Source organism: Bidens hawaiensis, unplaced genomic scaffold (assembly GCF_021521415.1).
Source record: "Bidens hawaiensis isolate Kalapana, Puna unplaced genomic scaffold, B.hawaiensis_p1.1 tig00025760_1, whole genome shotgun sequence".
Taxonomy (NCBI): domain Eukaryota; kingdom Viridiplantae; phylum Streptophyta; class Magnoliopsida; order Asterales; family Asteraceae; genus Bidens; species Bidens hawaiensis.
Genome location: NW_027505059.1, coordinates 55,295 through 72,577, shown reverse-complemented (window position 1 = coordinate 72,577; position 17,283 = coordinate 55,295). Strand labels below are relative to the sequence as shown.

The 17,283-nt window shown below is 33.8% G+C and overlaps 2 protein-coding genes across 3 annotated transcripts; both read left to right on the top strand.

Moving 5' to 3' along the window:
• Positions 1-1,129: 1,129 nt before the first annotated feature.
• On the top strand, positions 1,130-6,185 carry LOC143610331 (signal peptide peptidase-like). 2 transcript variants are annotated; one of them, XM_077084835.1, is made up of 13 exons: positions 1,130-1,225; positions 1,304-1,388; positions 2,417-2,494; positions 2,604-2,719; positions 2,801-2,952; positions 3,046-3,131; positions 3,239-3,366; positions 3,562-3,612; positions 3,717-3,803; positions 3,912-3,981; positions 4,064-4,200; positions 4,789-4,866; positions 5,963-6,185. In XM_077084835.1, exons 3-13 carry the CDS (start codon positions 2,455-2,457, stop codon positions 6,041-6,043), a joined length of 1,026 nt encoding a protein of 341 aa, XP_076940950.1. In that variant the 5' UTR covers positions 1,130-1,225; positions 1,304-1,388; positions 2,417-2,454; the 3' UTR covers positions 6,044-6,185. The 2 variants fall into 2 exon arrangements, with proteins under 2 accessions (XP_076940950.1, XP_076940949.1); XM_077084834.1 differs by lacking the exon at positions 1,304-1,388 and having other exon boundaries at positions 2,430-2,494.
• Positions 6,186-10,276: 4,091 nt separating this feature from the next.
• On the top strand, positions 10,277-16,789 carry LOC143610352 (pyrophosphate--fructose 6-phosphate 1-phosphotransferase subunit alpha-like). The gene is made up of 19 exons (XM_077084856.1): positions 10,277-10,360; positions 11,709-11,881; positions 12,051-12,163; positions 12,270-12,344; positions 12,431-12,544; positions 12,640-12,707; positions 12,807-12,890; positions 13,159-13,212; positions 13,453-13,533; positions 13,615-13,708; positions 13,914-13,987; positions 14,169-14,279; positions 14,361-14,405; positions 14,492-14,548; positions 14,635-14,739; positions 15,057-15,173; positions 15,274-15,383; positions 15,473-15,638; positions 16,460-16,789. The coding sequence occupies exons 1-19, from the start codon at positions 10,277-10,279 to the stop codon at positions 16,571-16,573; spliced, it is 1,839 nt and encodes a 612-aa protein (XP_076940971.1). The 3' UTR covers positions 16,574-16,789.
• The last annotated feature ends 494 nt before the right edge of the window (positions 16,790-17,283 follow it).

Below are 17,283 nucleotides of genomic sequence, written 5' to 3'. Positions count from 1 at the left end.
GTTAACTGTGTTAACGTGAAAGTGCGGGGTGTCACATGTGTGTTGTGCAAGAGAGTTCTGCTGTTGTGGTGGCATAACGATTATCAAGTGGCAGCTGACGGTATGATTTCCTAGAGAGAAGTTGTTTGCTTAGTTGGGTCGTTGTTACACCCCAAATAAAATAACTCGTGCCAAAAAACTAGTGTGGTGAGTGAGGGAGTCAAATTCGTCTATAAATCTCACATTTGTTGCTCATCAATCGACGTGTGACAAGTCACATACCTTGAAATTGTTCCAGTCCGTAACATTCGACCCTCTTGAAGGGTTAACGACCTCGCTGGTCACATTCAGTTCCCTCTAAGGCATCATTCTGAGTTTTGTTTTGATACAAATTTTACAACCCACCAAGATAACCATCCTAAAAGACTAGTCTGGTATGTGTGGTCAGCCATTTGGTTTATAAACCCCACGCTTATTGCTTAATGCTTATACAATTGATGAGGGACAATTCACATACTTTGCAATGGTTTCATTCTATAATATATGATTAGTAAACCAGCCTAGGTTCTGATACAATAAAAAAAACAAAAGAACATGAACTACTTCTAAACATGGGTAACTAGCTACCTAGGGCCACTACTAGATAACAGAACTAAAACGTATATAAAAAAAACATAAAAACAATAAAAATGCATAAATTAACTAGCGCTTAATAGCTGGGCTCGGCTCACGTGCGCATCGAATCAGGTCAGAACCCACACTTACAGAAACTAGTCTCAAGTGGAAAGCCGGGTCATTAAATAATCAATAATTGTTTGCTTTAAAACAACCAATAAGCCCTCTATCATGAACTTATGTTAAACAAGTCATGATCATATCAACCTGTAAAAAACATGTTGTGTTTAGGTTCATGCATTATATATGACATAATCTTCACATTTACATCACTTTGACCCGCAAATATAACACATTTAATAAAAAGATATCTTAAAATACCCTTTCAAAATAGTAATACAAATCAATATATGATCAATTAACCATTAATCATCATCAATGCAATAACATTATTATTATTATTTCCGTTACAATTTATGTTATAATAGTCTCATAAATAACTTCAAGTATATGTTGACTAGACGAAGACAAGGGTTACAATTACCCTCTAAACCCTCACACAACTCCGGCGAACTCTCCGGCAAACTCTCCGGCGACCGCCGATTCTCACTTCTACCCGTCATACACGCCGGTAATTTCAAAACCCACGATTTAATTTCACCGTTAATTGCTGAATTCTGAATTTGTGCCCTAATTTGTCTATTTTCAGACGGAAAGTGAAATTGACTTCGATCGATCGGTTAATTGGTCAATTGATCAACCGATCCGGTGTATCTATCTGGGGTTGTTATTATCTTGGAAGTTTGGTTGGTTTTGTTTTTGGTTTTGGGTTTTTTGTGAAATTGGAGTTAGGGTTTTGTTAATTGAACTTGATTTAGGATTAAATTTGCTGGCTTTTGGTGTTTTGAGTGAGTTTTTTTATTTGATTTGGTATTTGGTTTGGTGTTTTTGGTTGGATCTGAATGTGATTGTGTTAGAGGTGTAGGGGTGTGCGAAAAAATACGAAACCGAACCTGAATTATCGTAAATTGCGTACCCGAAAGTCGAAATATCTGCCTTTTCGGATTCGGGTTTGGATTGGCATTTTGGAAATTTTTATTTTTTTTAATTATTGGATAATAATATTTTTATTAGAATTTTTTGATATTTCGGATAGAGAATTATAATTTATAAAAACATTGATTTGTTGGCATAATATAAATGTTAATTTGTAGAGTAACTCAATAGTTTTTATGCATCTTTTTTCTGCAATTTTTGTTTTATATTTTTAAGAGTTGAACTATCATTTATATTGATGAGAGAGGGATTTTATTGTTCTTCATATTGTTAAATTTTGGATATTTGGTTAAGTTTTTTGATGGTTTTCTATTACTTAACTGTCAATTTGGGCATTTCTTGGTTAGGCAAAATTATTTGTGTGATTCTTGTATTATGCTTGAGAAGACTGTAATGAAGTTTGATGCACCAAAAGTTAATACCGTGTATTTGACAGGCAACTTCATTTTAGTCAAGTTGTTCATGAATGGCATTGAGGTTCTTTTGGTGCATGAGTTCTTTGCATATTCTTCTTGAGCTTAATATGAGTATTAGACAAGTGTTTTTGCTAATGATGAAATTGCCAAGTTAATAGTTACATAAGAGAAAATTGTCAACAAACTAAACCAAGATCTGAAATATGAGAGTATGAAGACCAATAAAAGGAGTAAACTTTATAATTTCTTATAATTCTTTAAGTTATGGTAGAAGGATAACTGTTAACAACCGTTAAAGAGTTAATTTTTTTTACATACAATATTGTTTATTGTTTTTCACCTTGGGTGACATGCGTGCTGCAGATTCTGCTATTACTTAGCTTTGACGATGAAGGGTGGTGAGAGAGCTGCAAATATTGCACTAGCAGGTTTTGTTTTATTTTCCAGTGAAATTACTTCTATGATATTATTATTTTCCTAAAACTTTTATATGTTCTTAGTTATATTCTGATCTATTATTACATCTTTGGATTGCAGGTCTAACGCTAGCGCCGCTAGTTTTGAAGGTTGACCCGAATATAAATGTCATTTTGACTGCGTGCCTCACTGTTTTTGTGGGCTGTTACCGTTCTGTCAAGTCAACACCTCCGACTGTAATTATAAAGCACCCTGTTCAGATTATTTTTTTCAAGTTTGTCATATTTTTTGCTTAAAAATAATTTTTTTTTCTACAGGAGACGATGTCTAATGCACATGCCATGCGTTTCCCTCTAGTTGGCAGTGCAATGCTGTTGTCTTTGTTCTTGCTGTTTAAGTTCTTGTCAAAAGACCTGGTCAATGCAGTCTTGACTTGCTACTTCTTTGTGCTTGGAATCCTTGCACTCTCGTATGTTTTTATATTTATTAGGAATTGTAATAATTCATTTATTATTACATTATTTAAATCAGCCAATCATTATCCGTTAAACCTTTGTTGTAGGGCGACGCTCTTACCTGCAATCAGGCGGTTTTTACCTACCAAGTGGAATGAAAATGTTCTTCATTGGCATTTTCCGTATTTTAAATGTATGCATTCTTTATCCAATAATTTCCCTCGTCATCCACATATATTTATTGCTTTTATCTGCCTTCTTGTTATGTCATATATTTTCTCGTAAACGTGTGTGTAACAGCTCTAGTCGTTGAGTTCACAAGGTCTCAAGTCGTTGCAGCAATTCCCGGGTCCTTTTTCTGTGTGTGGTATGTTGCAAAGAAGCATTGGCTCGCTAACAATATTTTGGGACTTGCATTCTGCATTCAGGTTTGATCACATGTTTACATTTCTTAAAGAAAAAACATACATATTTTCCTATTAGAGTTATCCGTCGTTTTTTTAAAGCTATCATCTTTGTTAATCTTTTGTTCTTTGTTCTGCTTTTCGTCTTGATTTTAGATATACCCTTACTTTTTTTCATTAAATCCCATATTAATATTTTAACTTTTGTACATTTTGCAGGGAATTGAAATGCTTTCTCTAGGCTCATTCACAACTGGTAGCATTCTGTTGGTAAGGAAGGTTATTTTTTCCATTATTATTATTTTTTTATTTTTTATTTTTTATTTTTTTGTGAATAATTTTTACAGTAGCACGAAACATGATTAAATCTGCAGGTTGGACTCTTTTTCTATGATATATTCTGGGTCTTCTTTACTCCAGTTATGGTCAGCGTTGCCAAATCATTTGATGCACCTATAAAGGTAATGCATGATACCATGATTCACTGTTGGAATTGAGCGGTTCTTATAATCTTATATACTTTTCTGAATTCTAAGTTTCTAACAAAATAGTTTATTTTTTATTTTCAGCTTCTATTCCCAACAGGAGTCACCGAACGTCCATTTTCTATGCTCGGTTTAGGTGACATCGTAATCCCAGGTATGCCATATTTGTTAGTGAATATTATTTACAAAAGCTGCTTGCTTTATTTGTTTTTACATATTTTTATGCTTGTGATCAGGCATTTTTGTAGCATTGGCACTGAGATTTGATGTGTCAAGAGGGAGAAATAACCAATACTTCAAGAGTGCTTTCTTGGGGTATGCAGTTGGCGTGGTGGTTACTATTGTTGTCATGAACTGGTTTCAAGCTGCACAGGTTTGTAATTTTTACTTTACTTCGGATAAATTAATTCCACCTCAACATGGACTCGTATGAAGTTTTGTTAAATTTACATTCAAGTCCTTTGACTTTGGTAATACGTGATTAAACCTCTCTTTTTAAAACTTTGACGATAAAGTCTCTCACCGAAGTACGTATCTGGTTAAAAAAATGAATGTAACCATATGAGTTAGCGTTTGTTACCTTTTGTATTTTGTGAAGTCAAAAGTTAATAGAATGGTCAAAATTTGAAGACTAGCTTCGTCGTTTAACATGCTTGTAGTCAGATTTGGCATAAATGAAGCTACATACAAGTAGTTGGGTGGCTTCAATGTCTTATAAGTTGCGTGTCCTAGTACATTATATTTTTAACTTTTTAACAAAATTTTTTTATGTTTTTTGCGTGATTAAATCTTCAACTTTTATTAAAAAAAAGGTGGCCTTCATTGCTGCATGATTATTCTCTAAACTTCATAAAAAATACCTTTTTGTTACTTTAAAAAGTGTCCATAGGGATTTTTCAACATTTATGTTTTTTTATTAATGAATGAATGTAGTATAATCTAACATTGGTTTTTGTTTCAGCCTGCTCTGTTATATATTGTGCCTGGTGTTATTGGGTTCTTGGGTGCTCATTGCATTTGGAACGGCGAAGTCAAACCGGTAAGCGTTTATCTGTATATAAAATGATAAAATTTAATTTCCAGCCTGTGCTTCTAGAAGATTTGTAGCTGAGGCAGCAAAATTAAAAAAAAAAAAAATTTTATCAATCTATATTTTTTTCATTTATAGAATATTTGAAAAAGTTATAATTATAAGTTATATCGGATAAAGTTATAAATTATATAATATGGGTTGGTTTCCTTTAAGAACTCCAAAAAAGTTAAGAACTTTTAGGAACTCTTAACAACCAAACATATTTTTAATTTTTTTTATATATTATTTGAGAGTAGTTTTATCGTATTTTATATATAAATTTTTTATTACATATATAAATCACAAGTTTGCATATGTGTAAAATTTATGTAATAACAAATTTACATTTGCGTAAAAAGAAATTAGATGCGTGTAAAAAATAATTTGCATAATTGTAATCGTAAATTTACATATAAAAGGTGATAAAACTACGTAATACTAATATACAATTTTCATTTTTTTAAAGTTGGTTGTTAATAGTTTTTAGAGAAAATTACTGTTTGCGTCCCTGTGGTTTTAACGCGGAGGTACAATGAGTCCCCGGAAAAATTTTTGAACTGGTTCGAGTCCCTGTGGTTTCAAAAATGAGGCATTTGAGTCCCTGCCGCTACTTAACTTTCAGGGTAAACTTTCATTTTACTGAAACCACAATGACTCAAATTGTTCGTTTATGAAACCACAGGGACACTGAAACCACAATGACTCAAATTGTTCGTTTATGAAACCACAGGGACTCAAATTGTTCGTTTATGAAACCACAGGGACTCAAATTGTTCGTTTCTGAAACCACGTGGACTCAACCAGTTCAAAAAAAATTTCAGAGACTCGTGTCTCCGCCCTAAAACCACAGGGACGCAAACAACAATTTTCTCTAGTTTTTAAATAATTTAGGAGTTCTGTTATGAAACTCATGATATGTAATATTTAGTTCAAGTGACTAGTGTGACTATTGACTCGTTAGTGATAAAACATTACTCAAATCGACCCGCCATAAGTAAACGGGTCAAAACAACTTGTTATAAGCTTGCAGCATTCAAATAATGACGGTTTTGATCTTTGGCAGTTGTTGGAGTTTGACGAGTCTAAGACGGCTGTTAGCGGTGATGCCAATGCAGATGAGGATAAAAGCAAGAAAGTAGAGTGAGATATGAGCTTACAAAATACAGTTATTTGCAGTAGGAGAAACTATGTTTTAGTTTTTTCTTTTTATATACTTTTTTTAATGGCATTGTAACCCTTATCTTTTGGTTTAACTTATGCTATAGACTTTTTTAAGTTAATGTTTTTTCTGGCATTTTAGCTTTGATTTTTATTGAATGATCACATATCCACCCTCTCCCTGCTGAATTTAACGTTATCGATCCGGATTTTGATCGGATTTAGGATAATCGAGTCGGTTTAAAATATATATCTAACAAGTATGCCCCTAACCATGTTTAGTTCTAGTTAATTGGTGCCTTCAATGGATAACTAGTTTTGAGTATGGAAGAGCAACTTCGGTACTGGTACTGATTGTTACCGGTATTTGGTACCGTCGGTACATAATTAGTACCAAAGTTTTGAGTTTCGGTACCAGATCGGTGTGAACAGTTTCAAAATAAATTAGAGGTGTTTTTAATTAAAAATAATCTAGTGTATTCCAATAAAAAATTAATACTAATTTATTTGTAAGCTTTTTTACTTTATACATTTCAAAATTTTACTTTTTTTTTTAACGACCAACAAAGAAACTTATATTAAAACTCTGGCAAGGAGCTAGAAACGCCCAGGAAACATACCAAAAAAAAAAAAAAAACTAGCGTTCTACCCTTATGCTAAACAAATTATTTCTAAAAAATATGCAGTCCATGAATCCAAACAACGCACATTAAATTTTTATTTCTTTAATAATTGTTCCCTTTGCCAAGTGAGTTGTAGATGATGAAAGTGACTGCATATGTGACGCGTGCATGGCAATGCAGTCAAAGCCATTACCATAGCCTTATGCGTAAAGAGTAACGCCAATCAGATGCACTTGAAGACGGAAACAAGTGATTTATTTACACGGTTTCAGTTTTAGCATTTTAAAAACACTTTATGTTAAAGTTTTTCCTGGATTATATAGTTAACTTTACACTATTGATGATAAAGACAACTAGATTTTTTTTATGATTTATGACATTCCATTTTAATTACATTAGAAAGATGAGTTGGTAAAAAGCAAAAGTAAAAAAATAGAAAAAAACAAGAATAAAAAATTAAGGATGAGGTCATATTAGTGGGTTCAAGTTCAATATATGGGTTTAATGTCCAAACCTTACAAATATAACATTAGCCCAAACTGGCCCATATCAAATAAAGTCATTAGCCTTTATGATTCACTATATATATAAAAGAGAATCTCTCTTGGAATATTCTCTTTCCCTAATGCTGTGTTCCCAAGTTCAACTTAAAGATAGAAAGGAAAGGAAATGAAGAGAAAGAAAGAGAGGGTGGTGTTCCTGAGTTTTTTTAGGGAAAGAAATGGAAGGAAAGTAGATGATAGTGTGTTCCAGAGTTTCATTAAAAGGGAGAAAGGAAATGAAGTGAAATATAGAGAGAAAGAAGAGTAAATGGTTTCTTTCCAAAATGAAAGGAATTGGATGGAAAAGAAAGGAAAATAAAATAAAGGGTAAGAAAGGAAAGGGGAGAGAAAGGAAAGGAAAGGAATGAAAATAGTTTCTTTTCCTTCCCATTCTTTCGTTAAGTAAACTCAGGAACCCAGCGTAATTGTCTCAAAAAGCATATTCGTTGTATTGAAAGTAAAATATGAATAAAAAGTGTCACGTAGACAACGAAGAGTTTCGTATTTTACACCAAAATACATGTGCCACAAACAAAGGATGTTGAAGCTGACCGATGTGTTGAATGAGGGATGGGCGATCAGTAAAATTCAAAACATTAAAGTTTAGGTTAATCGTGATTACAACTGCTAATGCGCCCGAGGGTTTTGTCGTGAATGTTATGGCATGCAATTAGGTTAAAATACAAAAGATGAATTTGCCCTTGAAGGTGCAACATGTTAACGACATCAGTGGACGAAATATCTGATAAGTGGCCAAAAGTAATGCAGCTTATTTTAAATGTTAATATATAATTCGTAATATGTTAGCATTTTGTGTTGAATTGAGCTTCATGAGAAAAACCATAGTAGTCGAAACGACAATTAACTCGATTAACAAACTCATACATGTATTACAAGTTATACACTTTGTCAATACTCGACATAAACACGCAACTATCCGATTAGAGAGAACCTCAAAAACTATGTTAAACCTATCGTGCTTGTGTGTCAAACCCAACATGCGCCATAAATGCCGACACAAACTCAAGAACATGTTGCACTATGATGTCAAACACGAAACAAGTATCCGCAAGTTGACACAACATGACAAATGTAATAAAAAAAATATTATTTCCTTATCCATATTACTCTAAAACCACAAACTTACAAATAAAAATACAAATACCTACAAAATGATTACACTTAAGTTTAAAACGAGACACCGATATCTTTTTTTAACTTAAACGTTACAACGTAAAAAAAAACATTTTCTCAAACAAACAGATTAAAACATCAACTAGGGATGAGCAAAAATCGGTATGGTACCGATTGGTACCGGTACCGAAATCGGTACCGATTTGGTACCATCGGTACCAAGGTTTTGAGTTTTCGGGACCGGTACGGTACCGGTATTTCTCGAATTTTACCTTAAATACCGGTACCGTCCCAATACTGTACCGGTACAAAAAATTTGCAAATTTCAGGATCGGGATTTTCGGTACCGGTACGGTACCGAGCTCATCCCTACCATCAACCAGTAAACACAACAACACACATTCATCTAACACACGTTCACAATCCCAACCCAAACCCGTTTATACCAAACCAAAACCAATAAAACTTCATATCATTTTCCAAAATCCAATTAATAAACAACTCAGGAGCAGAGGCGGGTAAAAAATCCGGTTAACCGAACCAATCCGAAACTAAAATGGTTTTAAACCGATTATGTAGATACCGACTTGGAACTGATTGAAATCATAGGTTCGGAACTGATTTGTGTAATGTCCTAGGCGAATCACACATCAACCGTGAACAGAAGAGATTTTTGGTTCATAAGTAAATGCCCCGCCTCCTAAATCTCCAACACGTTTTGAGCTTAATTTTAGTGAACGAGAGGAGAACTTCACAGTTAAGCTTGCATGTGGGAGTAGTATCATGATGAGAAGTCTCCATCTGGGCAACCAAAAAAACAAATATGTGAGCTATTCATGGGCAAAACAGACAATATTTGTGGTACTAGGGGCTGAATGTTAAAGTTTGTAATTCATATGGAAACCAGTTAACCGAACCAAAAACTGGTTTCAAACCAGTCAACCGAACCAAAAACGACACAAAACAGTCAAAAAACCCGTCATAAACCAACCAGGAAACCAATTTCAACTTGAACCAAAATCAATCATAAACCAATTTTGACTTTTGTTGATCAAACGAAACCAATTTTACGATTTGAAACCAGTTTACGCACACCTCTACTCTTAAGAGAATTGTGTTGGTGGTCCTAAGTAACTAGGGCTAAGCACGGTTCGGTTCGGTTCGGTTATTAGGAGAAACCCAAACCGAAACTGAAGTAATCGGTCATTTGAATATGCAAACCATTCGGTTTTCGGTTTTTCCGGTTTTTTGGTTTTATGGTTTTCGGTTAATTTCAGTTTTGGTTCGATTATTTTCGGTTTTTTTTCCCAATTATGTGTTGACGTTGCAAAAAAAAATTTTAAAAATGAAAATGCATATTTTAAGCTTGTATAAGAATATGTTAGAGTACTACAGTCCACATATATTGAATTCAAAAAACAAAAATAGGCACGTGTTACGTGGAACTATACAAATACAGAGTTGTTAAATAGAGTTTAAAAATTAAAAAAGCATTTAAAGTTTAGTCCTGATATTTATTTATCATCTTATTTACTTATCTTAAAAGTTTAGTCCATTCCTCATTATCTTGATAATCGTTATCATCATCAATCGGTTCGGTTCAGTTATTTTCGGTTTTTAAAAACGGATAACCGAATCGAAACCGAAATTTCGGTTTTTCAAAAAGACAAAAAATTAACCGTCGGCTAATGCTTCGATTCGGTTTTTTCGGTTTGATTTTTTCGGTTAATTCGGTTTCGATTCGGTTTTCTGCTCACCCCTGCAAGGACCAAAACGTAAAAGCCCAAAATATCATCAGTTGGTTGGTGAAATCGCCCATCGAGCGGCCCCTTCTTAACCTACCACTACCATCACCTACTCCGTACTTATTCAGTTACACTCTCTCGGCGAACAAACCAAAGTTACAGTTACTCTCTCGTCATGGATTCGGATTACGGCGTGGAGCTTTCCGATCTGCAGAAGAACCGATCTCTCTACACGCCGGAGCTTCCGCCGTGCCTTCAGGTAGCCATTTTCAACTTATTCTAAGCTTAAATCACAAGTTACGGAAGTTATAGAAGCTATTAGTTGTTTTTGTTAGATCTGAATGTACGTGTGTATGTATCTGTTGACGTTATATCGATTTTGACGTTCGTATGTTATTTATCGTAAGTCGAAGCTAGGTTTAGTGTTTAGAGGTTATGAATATTTGGTGTTTATTAATTCGATTCGATGTGGTGAATTGAAAAGTGAAGTGGAATAGTAGATCTGACGTGTATAGATTCGTGCTTTTAAATTTTCAATTGATTTGTGAATATTCTGTTGTTTAGTTTGACCGTTTTAAATGTTTTAAATAGCTTTTGATTTTTATGTTGTTTGACAAAATGAAGCAGATTTTGATTTATTTGCAGAGTGATGTATCGTTGACTTTTGTTGACTACTGATTTGAATATTAGTATGCATGCATCGGTTGACATTTTAACGATTTTGGCGTGTTTGAAGTTCGTAAGTCGTGGATCGTGAATCGAATCTAGGTGTAGTTTTTGCAGGTTATTAATATTTGGCATTCGCCGATTTGATTCGATGAAATTGAATAGTGAAGTGGATTAGTAGATCTGACGTGTAGATTTGTGTTTTCGCCTTTTTTGATTGTTTTATGAATATTCTGTTCTTCAGTTTGACTGTTTTAAATGTTTAAATTAGCATTTGAAGTGGACAGAATGAAGCAGATGCTTGTATTTTTTTTAGAGTGATGTATGGTTGACTACTGATTTGGATATGTGCATGCATGCATCGGTTGACATTTTATCGATTTTGACGCGTTTGAAGTTTGCAAGTCGTGGATCGAATCTAGGTTTAGTGTTTATAGGTTTTGAATATTTAGTGTTTGATGATGAGATGGGATTGAAAAGTGAAGTCGATTAGTAGATCTGACGCGCATAGATTCGTGTTTTTGCTATTTTGTTTGCTTTTTGAATATTCTATTATTCAGTTTGACTGTTTTAGATGTTTAAAATAGCTTTTGAACCCTGTGATTTTGAAGTTGACAAAATGAAGCAGATGTTTGACTCATTTCTAGAGTGCTTCAGTCTGACTGCTTGAAATGTTTAAACTTTAAAAAAGCCTTTGAACCATATTATTTTGATGTTATTTGACATAATGAAGATTTTTGACTTTTTTCTAGAGTGGTGTATCGTTGACTTTTATTACTACTGATTTTTAGTTGGTTGGTTTTAATTTACACATGTATTTAGGGTTGTTTGGATGTGGATTTAACCTGGAGTTAAAATAATCAGTTTTGAATGTTTTTTGTTAATTGTAATTTTTATTATATATCCGGCTTATGAACCATGATTTATGAATTTGTGCACAGGGAACAACTGTGAGAGTAGAATATGGTGATGCAACTGCTGCGGCTGATCCTTCTGGTGCTCATGCTATTGAGCGATCATTTCCTTTGACTTATGGTCAACCTTTGGCCCATTTTTTCAGAGAAAAATCTAAAACAGCCAATGCTCAGACCATTAGCGAGCATCCTGCAGTAAGGTATAATGCTCAGACCATTCAATTTCTTTTCTTTATTACACTTCACATACTAAATTCACAAAAAATGTTATTTTATTTTATGATTTGTATTCTTACCAGAAGTTATATATTGTATTTTTTTTTTATTTTTAGCTATCTTGACTTTTTTGCTTACTATCTTCTTGTTCAGGGTTGGATTAGTTTTCTGTGGTAGACAATCTCCTGGAGGACATAATGTTGTATGGGGACTTCATGAAGCTCTCAAAATCCACAACCCTAAAAGTGTTCTGCTTGGATTTCTTGGTAAATATATTATCATTTTCTATGCTTCTTTTCATTTGTGGGGATTAATTATTCAGTCGAACTTTTGATATTTACTCTTTAATACTTGTGTTATGCATTTAACTAGGTGGTTCTGAAGGTTTATTTGCTCAAAAAACTCTTGAGATCACAGATGATATTCTTGCAACCTACAAAAATCAAGGTAGTTATGAAAAATATATAGATTTGTGATTTTGGTTCTCTTTCTATTGAAGAAATTTCATTTTTGGCTATTTTAATATTTTAAAGGTGGTTATGATTTATTGGGACGGACCAAGGATCAAATCCGCACCACGGAACAAGTGAATTCTGCATTGGCAGCATGCAAGGCTTTGAAATTGGATGCCTTAGTGATTGTTGGAGGTATATATTAAATGTGAATAAAAATAAATATCTGCTATAAAGTTCGCACTTTGTATTTTGTTGTTTACTAACTAACCATGGTTTGCTTCTTGAAGGGGTAACATCTAACACAGATGCCGCTCAGCTTGCTGAGACTTTTGCAGAAGCAAAATGCTCTACAAAGGTCGTGCATTGTGCCCTAGTTTGCTATACAGATCTCTGATACACTAAGACTTCTTTTACGTTATATTAATTATTATTGAAATTGTTTTTAATTTCACAGGTGGTTGGAGTACCTGTGACCTTGAACGGTGATCTTAAAAATCAGTTTGTTGAAGCAAATGTTGGTTTTGATACTATTTGCAAGGTATAGATACATTGATTTTAACTTAACAGGTATACCAACGATTTGAGCGTATGCAAATGCTACAGAGATGCATATTCTTGCGGTCTTGATTTATGCAAATAGTATTAAGATTATTATTATGAATATGTACTACTAGTTTTATTACTGGCAACTGCTCAAGTTCGTTATGGATACTGGATACAAATGCCCTTTTGTGATTAATTTAAAATTTTTATGAAGTATTTTTGTAGTCACTGATTTTTTTTTACCTTTTTTAAAAAAATTTTAGGTGAACTCTCAACTCATCAGTAACGTCTGCACAGATGCTCTTTCTGCTGAAAAGGTGAGTATCCATATACTTCCTATATTCTTAGCACACAGACATCGTACACTAATATTGGAGGTGGCAATTTTGTCTCATTTACTTATAAGCTGGCCGATTAAATTTCTTTAAAAAAAAATCTAATATGGCTAACCCGTTCTTGCTATGGCTGTTCAATATCATGATATAGCTATTTTTGTGATTACGTTGCTTAACGTACCAAAGTCTAGCTAAACTCTAATTGGTCTAATTTCTTTGCAGTATTACTATTTTATCCGACTCATGGGCAGGAAAGCGTCTCATGTTGCTGTGGAATGCACACTTCAGTCCCATCCTAACTTGGTTCATTACCATCTCATTCAATAATAATTACTTCCTTTTGTTGAATATATTTGGATTAAACTTTTATATTTTCTTATGTAGGTTATCCTTGCCGAAGAAGTTGCTGCTTCAAAGCTTACCATTTTTGACATAACCAAACAGATTTGTGATGCCGTGCAAGCCAGGGCAGAGCAAGGTGAGTTTTATCCTCAAAACTGATCAAATAGTTTCTTAACAACAATAAAATTATTGTGTATGTAGTTAATATTAACATGTGAGTTATATTTTGGAAAGTAATACAAATGGACACAAGTATCTATCCTTACGGTTGACCTGATTGTTGTTAGTACTGTGGAGGTGGTAAACATTAGCATATCTTTTAATGTTTGTTTATCTTTCAGGCAAGAATCATGGTGTCATTCTACTTCCAGAAGGACTTATAGAAAGCATTCCCGAAGTTTATGCGCTGTTACAGGTAAACTAAATACTAGTTCTTGTAACACTTGCAATTTCTTTCTTTCTGGTCACTGTACAAAATATTTTCTTTAAAAAAAATGAAATTACTTACAATTTGGTGTCTTTTATAATATAAGCAATTAATAAACGTTTTCAAGACAATACATGCAGCATTCAGTCCTCATATTTTATCTTTTCAGGAAATTCATAGCCTTCTAAGACAAGGTGTTTCTGCTGATAAAATATCCACCCAACTGTCACCTTGGGCATCTGCCTTGTTTGAATTTATGCCTCCTTTTATCAGGAAACAGGTCTGTTTTAAACCCAGTTTTGAATTTATGCCTCTTTTTTTCTAATGTCAGAACGCGTATAATTTTTTTCTATTGCTACAGCTTCTTCTGCATCCCGAGTCAGATGATTCCGCCCAGCTGTCTCAGGTACTTCATTGCCAACCTTCTCGACACCATAATGTTTTTGTAAACTGTGTTTCTTACAGTAGTCATTTGCATGCGTTAATTCTCAGATTGAAACCGAGAAGCTTCTTGCTGAACTTGTGGAAGCTGAGATTAATAAGCGACTGGTATGCTTGTACTTAGAATCTATAAGATCTTATATGTATATTTAAATTTTAGTCATACTTATGTATATCTTTTAATATGTTTACAGAAAGCAGGAACATACAAGGGGAAGAAATTTAACGCCATCTGTCACTTTTTTGGCTACCAAGCTCGTGGTTCTTTGCCATCGAAGTTTGATTGTGACTATGCCTATGTAAGATTATTTACTTATTCGGACAAATGGGTGGGTTGGGTAACAGGTCAAGGCGTCTGACTTTTATCAACGAGTTGAAGCAGTTTAGGCAATTATTAATGTGTTGAATACAATTACAAAAGTTAGACTATTTCAATAGTAACAGTATTTTAATTAGATGATTTAGGAGGCTTTAAGCATTTGTTATTACCTTGGATGTGCTCCACTCGTTCTAAGTAAACGGGCAACTGGCTTTCATGGTTTTCATGTGATTATAATTACCGTCTCTACTAAATATCAACTATTGGTTAACTAAATTCAAAGCATTTATATTGTAGGTTCTTGGACATATCAGTTACCATATTTTGGCTGCTGGTTTAAATGGTTATATGGCAACTGTCACTAACCTCAAAAGTCCTTCAAACAAATGGCGCTGTGGTGCTGCTCCAATAACAGTAGGGTTTATCTTTATTATTAATTTTTCTGTTTTATTATATTTTAATTTTGTGGACTATAGTGGACTAATGATATCTTACTTTTGACTGGACATTCTAGGCTATGATGACTGTCAAGCATTATGGCCGCGGGTCAGGGTCAGGGGCTACAACACTCGGGAAACCTGTAATTCATCCGGCTACCGTAGATTTAAGAGGCAAAGTATACGAGTATGTGAAAATTACTTATATTTTTTTAGGATATTAAATAGAGGGAATTATCTGAATTGTGGTGATTTATGGTGTGGTGATTGGTGCAGGCTTCTTCGACAAAATGCAACAAGATTTTTGATGGATGATATTTACAGAAACCCCGGGCCCCTTCAGTTTGACGGGCCAGGTGCTGATTCTAAAGCTGTCAGCTTGTGTGTAGAGGACTTGGATTACATGGGCCGGATCAAGGAATTGAATGAATATCTTGAAAAGGTATACACTGTTCTAGAAATTGAAAATTGGGCGCTCGGGACTGGTCAAAATGGGTCGGATTTTGCTGACCCAAAACATTAGTGGTCCTATTTATTTTTAATACCCAATTGTGTCAATTATGATTACAAAAATTATTTTATATATATTTATAGTTATAGTTCTTTATGCATTTCATATACATTATTTAGTAACTTTTATCATAATTTTTTGTAGAATATATTTATTATTTACTTTTATGTTTTTTATATTAAATAAAAGTTATTATACACACACACATAAAATAAATTATAGGCTTGTTTAGGCTCATAAGCCTAATGAAGCTTGGTATGTGAAGTTCAGGCTAAAGCTCGTTTATTAAATGAGCTTCAGTTTAAGCTCGAGCTCGTTTACTCCTGGCTTGTTTCGATCTTAAGGTCCAATTTATTTTTAATACCCTATAGTGTCGGTTATGATTACAAAATTGTTATATATATATATATATTTATAATCATAGTTCTTTATGCATTTCATATACATTATTTCATAACTTTTATCATAATTTTGTCATTTTGTGTATAATATATTTATTATTTACTTGTATGTTTTTATATTAAATAAAAGCTATTATACACGCACACACATAAATATAAATAAAAGCTATTTTATATATATTTTTAATCATAGTTCTTTATTAAATGAGCTTCAGTTTAAGCCCGAGCTCGTTTACACCTGGCTTGTTTCGATCTTAAGGAGATTGATCTCGAGTGGCTTGTCTCGATTTGGGCTTTCTTGAATTTAGCATTTTAACTCATATTTTGATATTACTCTTTTAACTTGTACAGGTAAGAACAATTGTGAAACCAGGTTGTTCTCAGGATGTTCTAAAAGCTGCTTTGAGTGCCATGTCATCCGTGACCGATATTCTTTCAGTCATGACCTCACAGCGCCTGGAGTAAGTTATCCTCCACGTGTGTCGCTGATCTGGCAAAACCAACTCTGCGGTGCCTCCTCAACTCAATACTCAGGACCCTCTTTCAGATTTCCTTTATATTGTGAGAGTTTCTTTTTTATTATTTGAAGGCAAACAGTTAGATTTCTGCTTCTCGTTCATCGTCGTTTAAGTTTGTTTTGTTTTTGGGTCTTGTTTGTGGGAGCTTTATAATGAGAAATAACGGTTGGTGTTTTGTTGAATCGGGAAACATTTTTTTGTCTTGTTGGTAACATATTGGGTTATTGTGAGTGGCAATTAAGGTTCCCACGAAGAAAAAACATATAAGGTATTGGATAAAAACATTTGAAGCTAAGCGAATTAAGAGGGATATAGCACCCGATTCTTCAATTTATTTTAGATGGCATATGTCTCGAATGGGTTACTTATTTCTTTTATGTGCTCGTAAGATCCAAACAAAAAAATGCTTTATTATAGCTCCAAGAAGCTGATAGAAATGGCACTGAAAGAGTGGCGCAGGCCACATGATTTACGAATTCAATCATAACGAGTTTGAAGCGCCAATCAGCAAAAGTGTTCTAACTGATAGCAAATACGCAGCCATGAAACGCAAAACAATCTTCACATGGCTTTAGTGGAACATATCACCATCCTTCAATTCGACTAACAAGTCCTTTTTATGAACTCAACGACACTATTCTTGGAACAACTTGGGGC